We start from the raw sequence: 11653 nt of genomic DNA, 5'->3' as shown, positions 1-11653 counted from the left end.
AACTAACCAATACTATTAATTAGAGTTAAAATGCAATTATATTTTAAGTAATATGATTGTGTAGATATTAATATTATGTGTGCATAGTGTTGGGTGTGTCTGAATAAAGTCTCAAATGGAAAGTAGAAAAGAAAAATAAGCTACTTATAAGAATTTAGATACTCTTAATGGTCTTTTGGGGAAAATCGTGTGGGCTTGACCCAAAGCGAATAATATCACACCATGTTAAGAGTATATTTCGGTCGTTCTTAGCCTAATAACTAGTATCAGAAGCCAATGGTTTGGCGAGACGAGTATGAAGAATGGCGGAGTGATGACATAGGGCCCGAATTAGTGCCTTTGCCCATCTCTTGGCCGGTTTACTATCTTTACCTGTAGCTTCAAAGACACAACCTCTCTTCTAGGCTTCAGTAACCATAAATTCTCAAATCATTTGGGTTGCACATAGTTACTCCAAATTAGCCCATGAATAGTGATATGTCTTGTGTAGCTCGGTTCAAGGGAGAGATTGAGATTGTTGGATGTGTGTGAACCAAATTCAATATAAAAAGTGAAAAGAAAAATAAGTTGCTTATAAAAAATTGATACTCTTAACGATGTAAGACCTTTAGGGTAAAACCTTGCGGGCTAGGCCCAAAATAAAAAATATCATACTATGTTAAGATTATATTTTTGGTTTTTTTTTACTTTTAGCCCGTGCCAAAAATTATTTATATTTGGTAGCCGAAAAAATATATAAAATTTGTATAATTTTTGTATATAACATACATAATATATATATACAAAAAAATATGCAAAAAAATATACATAGAATGTCATTTTTCCTTATCTTTTGGCCGTTTTAGCCCAAACACATAGAACTTAAACTGATCTTAGCTCAATTCACTTATTTTCCGTTAATTAATCATCTCAAAATTCTTAAAACTTTCAACCATCTGCCAAATTAAACAAACTCCACGAACCTCTTAGTATTTTATATCATCAACAACATGATCAGCTCTCCAATCACCTCTGTGGATTGCCAGAAACAAGTGCGTTCATGGAGGTATATTCGTTCGCTCATGGAACTTCTGATTCCTCGTTGCAATTGTATCTTTGTTGAAGAAGAAATTTACGAGAAAAAACCCATACCCTATTTCAAGCACCACTCAACAACAACAACGACAACAATAACGGGCACAATATTCGGCTCTCGTAAAGGAAAAGTTAGTTTCTGTATCCAAACAAACCCTAAATCCACAAACCCTATTCTTCTTCTTGAACTTGCAGTTTCTACAACCACACTCGCTAGAGAAATGCGAAAGGGAATAGTGAGAGTCGCGTTAGAGAGTAGTACAAATATGGTATTCGAGTACTCTTCTTATTCTCTTTTGTCTATACCAATATGGGCTATGTATTGTAATGGAAAAAGAGTAGGGTTTGCAGTTAAGAGAAAACCTACAAAAGCTGATTTAAAAGTGTTGAGAAAATTGGAGTCAAAATATGTTGGAGCTGGCACTATTATAAAGAGAGAGGATGAAGATATTATGTATCTTAGGGGAAAATTTGAAAGGGTTAATGGATCTCATGATTCTGAATCCTTTCATTTGGTTGATCCAGAAGAAAATATGGGTCAAGAGCTAAGCATTTTCTTTCTGCGATCTCTTAATTAAGTAGGATTAGCATCTCATTTACTACTCTCTTTTTTTTGGTAAGGAGTAACCGCAGCCGAGCCTTTGCCCTTCGGGTGAGCGCTTTGTGCGAACTGGGTAAACCCCGTCCAATATAATCTCTTTTTTTGTACAACTTTTTTTGGGGAAAGATCGCCTCGTTCTACTACCTTTTCCTTTTTCCTTTTTTGGTATATTATACTAGCTGTGACGAATGATTAATGTAAATAGGAGTATTACTTATATATCAGAAAAGTTAGTTTGATAATTTTCCCGCAATTAAACTATAAGTTTGATGACCGATTGTGTATTTAACCCATGCAATTGGAGGTGAAAGTAGTTGCGTAGAATCTTACCTCCTTGGTTCATATTGTAAGAATGAAGAAATATGTGTTTTTTTTTTTTAACATTAACCCATCTTCAGCAAACTAGGCTTATTAGACTTCAAGTGCAACTCTCTCTCTCTTACAAAAATATATTAGTATACATGATATCGCAAGCTAGAGTATAGATCTATTGATTTCACATTGCTTTCAAATTTTAATTTTATTTTAACTAAGCTATTTTAAGACCTTGGTACAAGGCTAAGAGTTCAATATATTTAGTTCTCATCGAAATTGCCTATTATTCGAATATATAGTTTTAGGATTCAAATCCAGGTGGGGGGAGGGGTTTCTTGGTTGAATACAGAAAAAGAAGACTATGTTTTTTGTGTTGTGCTAGGTCGAGGTAAGGTATACGAAGAATTAAAGGTCTATAATTTGACATTGAAAGAAACTAAAGTTGTTTGTTTCTCAAAAAACTTTAACTTGTACATAAATACATTATGTCCTTTCATAAATCCATGTGAATTCCTCTTTGTTGTTTTTTATTTAACCAGACCCCTGAAATGATTTGACTTTCAAAATTCATTAAGATTGGGGATACCAAAAAAAAGGGAGTCTCACTAATTCATTTATTGTGGATATAAATATATATTTGCCTCCAAAGATTAGTTTGATTTTGTTTTTCGTTACACTTTTGATCCGTTCATACCTTGTCATTAACAATATATTCCCTTGGCTTACCACTAACGTAGTTCTAGCATGAAACGGGTACAATTAACCGGTGACTACTGTTTAATTAAATTACCCTCCAATTGGAGCTCCACTAGGGGGTCAAGGAAAAAAACGAGAGTACTTTTTCCTAATGACAAAAGTAATAATAGAATAAAAGTTTAACATAAACCGTTCAGTTTTAAATAGTACATGCACAAATTTGACCCTGTTTCCTTTCTTGATTTACCTGGCTAGAATTACTTTCACGGTCATCTGCTTATGGCTGACCAGAAAGTCTGAATAGACTGCGAGGAGTTTCAAAATATGTTTCAAAAAGAGAAATACATACTAGTAACGAATTATACTGGAACTAACCTCTAATATGAGACTATTACGTGCGAATCCGAATTAGACTCAATACTGACATCAAGTGGGGAAAAATGTATGTATATATATATATATATATATATATATATATATATAATGCAGGATCATAATGGATAGTGCCATGTTGTGAATAAGAAGCCTACTGAAAAGATATACTTATTAGGAACCAATTTTTCTGGGAAAAGAGGAGACTTTACGGATGTGTTTTGATGTTGGGTTGCGCTACTGAAAAGATGCTATTGTTGCGTGAGTTGTTTTTGGATTAATAGTTACATGTTAATGCGAGTAAGCAATAGAGAGTATAATAGTTGAATTTATAATCAATATTACTAATATATGAGATATAAAATTTATACTCCTATTATTGAGATGTTTGGATATTATCAAGTGTAGTAGTATAGTTGGTGTTATTTATAATACTTAGGAAGTTAGAAGTTGAGTTAGTTACATGGGTAGTTTCGTAATTAGTAGTCTACTCTTTCTTTTATTTTCTCACGTGTATAAGACTCATTTTCGGTTTCGGTTGAATAGGAACACACAATATTTTCCCCCAATTCCATTCTCTGTCCAGAAGCTTCTCTCACGATGAGAGCTCAAGCTCAACCTCTTTCAATGAAGGTTGATTCATTCCGTTAACTACAATCTCGACATGGTATCAGTGCTCAACTCGATTTTCTCATCGACGTCTCTTCCTTCTCGTCAAATTTCATCATTCGATTTCAGTTTTTTAGCTTTGCAAAATCAAAATCTGCACCTCACAGTTCGTCACTAGGGTTTGAGATTCCTCGATTTTTCTCCCCAAATTCAGAGGTTATTTCTCCTAATTTTCTAGAGTTCGTCTTCAATCGATGGCCGGAGATAAAGAAACTCATAATACGACCAATAATTTGGACTCAACCAACCCGTTGTACATGCACCCGTCAGAGAGTGTCGGAACGACATTGGTACCTGTTGCCTTTGATGGAACTGGGTACAGATCTTGGGGATGGGGAGTTCTCAGAGCATTATCCATGAAGAACAAGGTTGGATTCATTACCGAAAAATGTAAGAAGCCTAATACTGATGATACGACTTATAATCAGTGGGCTCGATACGATGACATGGTCACGTCGTGGATCCAAAACTCAATTTCAAATGACTTGGCTGATAGTCTACAATATGTCAGTGATGCTAGGGAATTATGGCAAGAACTGAAAGATAGATATGATCAAACTAATGGAGCAAAATTGTATCAACTGCAGAAGAAAATTAACGACCTTAGCCATGGAGCTTTGGATATCACAGGCTATTACACAAAAATAAAAAGGCTTTGGGAGGAATTAAATACACTGAATGCACATGCATAGTGCAATTGTTAGTGTACTTGTGCTGCAAAGGCCAATATGCACAAGGCTGAGCAAGATCGAAGATTAATCCAGTTCCTGATAGGCTTAAACGAAGTCTACATAGTGGTGAGAGGCAGCATACTCATGATGAATCCACTGCCCAGTATAGCACATGCTTTCTGCATTCTCATTCAAGAAGAGAAGTAGAGAGAAGTCAGGCCAAGCAACAGACTAGTTATGGAGTCCATTTCATTGAATGTTAATGGACCTGGGAATAATAAGTTTAGGAAAAATTACAATCCAAGAGGAAATGGTGCCGCACATAATTCGTACAATTCAAACAAGCAAGGCTATCCAGCTACCAAGTCTCTATTTTTCTGTGACTACTACAAAAATCCAGGGCACACCAGAGATAATTGTTAGAGGATACATGACTTTCCACAGGATTTCAAGTTCACTAAGGGGAGGAATACATCATCAGCTGCAAATGTTCACGCAGAATGTGAAGAAGCTGAGGGTGGAACTCACGATCAAGAGTTTCAGTACTTAACAAAGGATCAATACAATCAGTTGCTTAGCCTATTGGAAAAATTTCCAGGAAGGAACACATGGGAAAGCTCAAACAACGCAGCATGTTGAGTTGCAAACTTTGCAAGTATTCTAGCATGTTCTACTTATAAAGAGATTGTTGAAACTACTGTATGTAAATGCTCTAGATTAGTTGTTGACTTGTGGATATTAGATAGTGGAGATTCAAATCACATGACCTATAGGAAATATTTTCTGAATAACATTAGAACTTTATCTTATCCATTTCTAGTTACACTACCTAATGGATATAGGGTGAAAGTGACAGAAATTGGAGATGCATTTCTTGGTCCAATGTTAACTCTAGTCAAAATGTTGTATGTAGCTAGTTTCAAGTACAACCTCATCTCTATTCAATCTTGAAGAAGCCTCTGGAGATTGGTAAATCAAGGAGTGGTTTGTACTTCTTAAGCTCAAAATGTCATAGTAGTCCATCTTCTATTCCTTCTACTCTTTGTTCCCATTCCTGCTTTCCTGCATTAGTTGATGTTATAAATAAAGGAGAGAGTCTTCCTTTACATTCATTGTCAATTGTAAATAGATCACCACATTCACTCAACAATGTAAATAACCTTCATTCAAGAAATAAAACTTACTCTTCCTTTGGTATACATTTTTTCTGTCATCCATTGCATCTCATGGGGACAGTGTTGAACATCTCTGGCATAACAGACTAGGTCATGTACTTTTTGTGAAAATGAGAAGGATATCTACCATACCAGTTAATTTTTCTCCTAAACAACCTTTCTCTGTCCTATCTGCCCCATGGCAAGAAACACAAGACTATCATTTCCCCAGAAAACCTCATCCACTACCAAAATATTTGAACTCCTGCACAAAGACTTATCACTACTAGAAATTCGCTAAACATCGATCAAGAAAACCGACCAAAGTTGGTCGGTTACGGACAATTACCGACCAAAATATGACTATTTATGTGTGGACGGTATTTTGATGGCCGGAAAGGCAAATCGACCAAAGTTGGTCGGTCAATTAAATTCAAAAAATAAATATTGCAAATAGAATCGACCAAAATTGGTCGGTTTTTTTAATTAAGTAATCAAAAGATTCACCATCTGGGAATCAAACCGGGGTTTGTACTGTGGCAGGATACTATTCTACCATTTGACCATTGGTGCATTTTATTTTAAGACTGTCTTTTATTTGATTTATACTATTTAATTATATTTTCGCATGAAAATAACCGACCAAACTTGGTCGGTTTTATTAAAAAATAAAATTACCGACCAAAGTTGGTCGGTTTCTTGAAAAATAAATTTTGCGGGACTCAAAAATAGTTTTTCGCATTTTTGCGCCAAAATAAACCGACCAAAGTTGGTCGGTTTCATAAAAAAAATTAAAAAATAAAATATTTTGAAAAACCGACCAACTTTGGTGGTGTTTTTGGCAGATTTTCTGACCGACCAAAGTTGGTCGGTCGATCTTGGTCGGTTTTTGCCGAATTTCTAGTAGTGTATGGGGCCCCTATCACACAGCCACACATGACAACTACAAATATTTCCTTACCATGATTGATGACTTTAGCAGATCAACCTGGACACATCTTTTGAGCAGCAAAAGCAACACACTTCAAGCCATTAAAGCCCTCATTTCTATGATTGAAAACCAGTTCAATTCTTTAGTCAAAGTTGTTAGAACTAATAATGGGCTAGAATTTGTAAATAGTGAAGACATGTTATTCTTTCAAGACGAAGGCATAATTCACCAGAAAATCTGTCCATACACACCACAACAAAATGGTGTGGTGGAAAGAAAGCACAAATATCTACTACAAATTGCAAGGGCCCTACTTTATCAATCCAAATTACCAATGAGATATTGGGGGGGAGTGTATCCTGACTACTACTTACCTGTTAAACAGATTACCCTCTACAGTCCTTAATGATAACTTCCCTTTTGAGCTTCTTTACAACAGAAAATCATTCTACTCACACCTTAAAATATTTGCCTGCCTATGTTATCTCACCACACTCAAGACACACAAAGATAAATTTGAGCCAAGAGCCAAAGGTATCCCTTTGGGGTAAAAGGATATAAGGTCCAGGACCTAGACACAAAGAGAGTACATATATCTAGAGATGTTATGTTCCATGAAGATGCATTCCCTTTTGCTATTTCACCTGAGCACTCTCCTTTTCCTTCCATCTTGCATATGATAAATTCAAATTCTTCATGTCCAAACACTATTGTGAACAATCCTGCTGATCATTGTACTCTTGATAGAGATGTATCAACTTCTGTCACTAGTAGTCCTATATCTGAAGATACACAAGATACACAATTCTCAGTTATAAGTAAATCACCAAATTCTCCAAATTCTTTAAGTCTACATAACCATGACTCACAACAGAGCCCAGAATCAGACAACAGAGCTCATACACATAGTCCTATAGCTGGAAATCATTCATAAACACATGTATCACCCCTTGAGCAAATACATCATATGCGACCTGATAATAACCAACCTAATCCTACACAACATAGGAGATCATGGAAAACACTCATCACTCCCTCTCACCTTAAAGACTATGTGTGTACACTACCAATCTACAACCACATAACCATTCAAACAATGGTATAAGTCCTGAACATCAAATAGTCCATTCCCCATCCACATCACTCACTGCCCTTTTTACCAACAATCAGTCTATGTCCTCCAATGCTTTAAGCCATGATAATCAGCAGCTGGTAAAGAATATTTCACCTGAGTGTGAACCAAGCTATTATGAGGAGGCAATTATGAATCCTGCCTGGCAGGCATCAATGACACAAGAGTTTGAAGCTTTATATACTAATCATACTTGGGATTTAGTCAATTTGCCTGCAGGAAAGAAAGCTATAGGGTGCAGGTGGGTGTACAAAATTAAACACAAAGCCGATAAAAGTGTGGAAAGATACAAGGCAAGGCTTGTAGTAAAAGGATATACACAAGAAGCTAGAGTTGATTACACATAAACTTTTTTTCCAGTGGTGAAGATGACTATTGTTAGGACCTTAAACAACATTGCAGTAAAGAGAGGATGGGATCTCTATCAACTGGATGTGAAAGATGCTTTCCTCCATGGAGATCTACATAAGGAAGTGTATATGCATATGCCACAAGGTTTGATGGTGGAGGATACATCACTTGTGTGCAGACTAAGGAAGTCCTTCTATGGCCTCATACAAGCCAGTAGGCAATGGTATGACAAGCTGGCAGAATCTTTACACTCTAGGGGGTTCAGGCACTCAACAAATGACTATTCTTTATTCTATAAGAAACAAGGCGATTCATCGGTTTTTGTGGCCATATATGTTGATGATGGGATCTTTACTGGGACTGATCTTGAAGAAATCACAGCACTGAAGATATTTTTGCACAATCGGTTTAGGATAAAAGACTTAGGCAAGCTGCACTATTTCTTGGGCCTGGAGATGCTTTACAAAAATGATGGAGTACTGATTTCTCAGAAAAAATTCACCATTGATCTATTAGAAGAATATGACTGCTTGGGTTATTCTCCTGTTTCGTCTCCACTTGATTCATCAAACAAACTCAAAGCTGAAGAAGACACTTTATTGGTTGATCCATCATATTACATGAAGCTAGTTGGGAAGCTCAAGTTCCTCACAAACACAAGACTAGATGTTGCCTACAGAGTGCAATGTTTAAGTCAGTTCATGCAAACACCAAGAGAACCCCATCTCATGGCTGCCATATATGTCCTTAGATACCTGAAGGTTGATCCTACCTTAGGCATTTTTCTATCTAATGATCCTTCCTTTGAAGTCACAACTTATTGTGATTCAGATTGGGTTGCATGCCCTGATTCCAGGAGATCTGTAAGTGGGTATCTTGTACTCCTTGGAGGCAGTCCAATTAGTTGAAAATCAAATAAGCAAACCACTGTCTCATTGTCCTCTGCAGAAGCAGAATACAGGTCTTTGAGGAAGGTGGCTGGTGAGTTGGTATGGGTCAAGCGATTATTAGAAGAACTAACAGTCTCAGGTGATGCCCCCATCCCAGTTTTCTGTGATAGTCAAGCTGCTGTGCAGATTGCTAGGAATCCTGTGTTCCACGAAAGAACAAAACATATTGAAATAGATTGTCACTTTGTGAGAGACAAGTTGCATGATGGCTTGACAAAAGCACTTATAGGGGTGAAGCATTATGATCTTCTTGGCAAGTTGTCTGTGAATTCATCACCTCTAACTTTTGTGTGTGTGTGGGGGGGGGGGGGGGAAGGGGGGTATTGAGATGTTTGGATATTATAAAGTGTACTAGTATAGTTGGTGTTATTTATGTTACTTAGGAAGTAAGATTTTGAGTTAGTTACAAGGGTAGTTTCGTAATTAGCAGTTTACTCTTTCTTTTATTTTCTCACGTGTATAAGACTCATTTTCGGTTGAATAGGAACACACAATGTTTTTCCCCAATTTCATTCTCTGTCCAGAAGCTTCTCTCACGATGAGAGCTCAAGCTCAACCTCTTTCAATGGAGGTTGATTCATTCCGTTAACTACAATCTCGACACCTAAAGCTTATTTTTTTAATAAGACAATTAAATTCAAGTGGCAAGAGAGATTTCAAACCGAAGAATAGAATAAGAGCGGGAAATCGACCCATTTTGTCTTGCGCTGCAAATTTTGTGCGCGATCTTAATTCTTCTTTATTGTTCTTTACTGTCCATTAAAAGGACAATTACTTAAAAAATTGAAAGAACGAGCTTTTTCTACCCCAATTTGAGATTAATTCCTCCAACAATACTTTGATCAATACTTTTAGTGTGATGTTTGGTTCTACTTGATTTGATGTTTTGTTCGTTGCAATTCTTCCTAATTTTAGCAAAGAAAGGTCCCGTACCACCTCTCGCCCCAAAAAGTGAAAGATAAAGATTAGTATAAAGTAATTGCGTGTTTGGGGTCTAGCTAGCTTGTATTTTCTAATTTGTCCAATAATGTCATTACCATGAAATGAATAATTAAGACATTATATTTTCCTAACACCGTAGAACTGTTTTGATGAATAAATGTAGGAGCCGTTTGTTCAAAAGTTTTTTCCCCTTTTTTCAATTTTTTTTTTTCAAAAATGTGTACCATGAAATTTTATAAGTTTTTAAAAACATTTCGAAAATGAGGACCACTTTTTCAAAATTTTCAGAATTTGTTTTCCTCACTTACAAAACAGCAATATTTTTTCAAGTGAAATGCATGTCCAAATATAATTTCAAATTTCAAATACTATTTTTCAATTTAACTCCAAATACTATTTTGTTTTTCAAAAATTATAATTTTTCTGTCCAAACGCGTACGTAATATCCCAATCCGTAAGTTAAACGAATGATATTAAACTTCTTGTGCATTTCTGTCACATAGAAATAATATTGTAGTTGCAATATGGATAATTGGAACAAGGTTTTTTTTTTTTTTTTTTTAAAAAACAAAAGGACAAGAAATAAGGGAAATGAAACTGACGCCAACATTTCACTGACCCTAAATTTCCTTGTTGTTGTCCAGCCTTAAACCAAATTAGTCAAATCCGAGAACACAACTAGGAAACCCAACATAGTGGACTCAACACTCAACCGTTAGTGTCACTGCTAAAAAACTGCCAAAACGCGTTCAGAAAAATCGATCGAAATCAGTCGGAATCCAATAAAAATCGACCAATTTTCGACCGTTTTCAATTGGTCGATAAAACAATGGTCGCAAACGGGAAGCGACCGAAGTCGGTCGCTATTTTTCGATCGAAGTTAGTCGGTAACTGTCAATGCAGTTTGACCAAATATCTGACACAAATTAATTTTACGGACCGACGTCGGTCGGTATTCTTAATAATATTTATTTAATTATTTTTAAATTACCGACCGAATTCGGTCGAAAATTTAACTATTCATTTTTTTAAATTATTCGATTCTGACCGGCCTCGGTCGGTATTGTTATAAATATTTTTTAATTATTTTTAAATTACCGACCTAATTCGGTTGAAAATTTAATTATTCATATTTTTTAAAATTATTCATTTCCGACTGAAATCGGTCGGTATTGTTAAAATATAAAATTATGTATTTTTATTTAAAATTGTTAATTCTGACCGAAATCGGTCGGTATTATTTAAATAATTAATATTTAAAATCATAAATTTCGACCGAATTCAGTCGGTAATTTTGATTTTCTGGGTATTAATATGAACATTTTCGAGCGAAGTCGGTCGGTTTTCTGGGTATTATTTTGCCAAAAAACAACTGTCTTATAGCTGCACCCCCTACCAAACACCAATCACCTATAATGGCGACATTACATTGTTGTCATTCAACCAATAACAACAACAATAACAACAATAACAACAACAAGAACAACAATAACAACTATCAAAACTAGATTAACAAAATATTATCACCATCTCCATCTCCACGAAACTATATTAACAAAATATCATACCCAATAACAAATCGTTTTACAAGTTTAAAATTCAAACTCATTCAATGAGTATTTTGTACTACATCATCTTCATCTCCACTACTATAACATTCATCGTCGTCATGGTTCGAAGGATTACCATCTGGGGAAGGCTGACGAGACCGGCGAATCGGGAAAGTACCACTAGCAAAAAGATTGGCTAGCTTACCTTGAAGAATATTAATTTGTTGGTACCTCTTTTCAAGCTG

At 35.7% G+C, this 11653-nt stretch overlaps 3 protein-coding genes across 3 annotated transcripts; all 3 read left to right on the top strand.

Annotated features, from left to right (window-relative positions):
• Positions 1-1061: 1061 nt before the first annotated feature.
• Positions 1062-1652, top strand: LOC104105069 (protein MIZU-KUSSEI 1-like). Its single transcript, XM_009613306.3, has one exon. The coding sequence runs from the start codon at positions 1062-1064 to the stop codon at positions 1650-1652; it is 591 nt and encodes a 196-aa protein (XP_009611601.3).
• A 2269-nt stretch (positions 1653-3921) lies between these two features.
• On the top strand, positions 3922-4419 carry LOC117278953 (uncharacterized). Its single transcript, XM_033658391.1, has one exon. The coding sequence runs from the start codon at positions 3922-3924 to the stop codon at positions 4417-4419; it is 498 nt and encodes a 165-aa protein (XP_033514282.1).
• Positions 4420-7656: 3237 nt separating this feature from the next.
• Positions 7657-7962, top strand: LOC138891961 (uncharacterized mitochondrial protein AtMg00820-like). The gene has a single exon (XM_070175650.1). It carries the CDS (start codon positions 7657-7659, stop codon positions 7960-7962), a length of 306 nt encoding a protein of 101 aa, XP_070031751.1.
• The last annotated feature ends 3691 nt before the right edge of the window (positions 7963-11653 follow it).

This window comes from Nicotiana tomentosiformis, chromosome 5 (genome assembly GCF_000390325.3).
Source record: "Nicotiana tomentosiformis chromosome 5, ASM39032v3, whole genome shotgun sequence".
NCBI lineage: Eukaryota > Viridiplantae > Streptophyta > Magnoliopsida > Solanales > Solanaceae > Nicotiana > Nicotiana tomentosiformis.
Note: the sequence above shows the minus strand (reverse complement) of the source record. Positions and strands in the feature narration are given on the sequence as shown.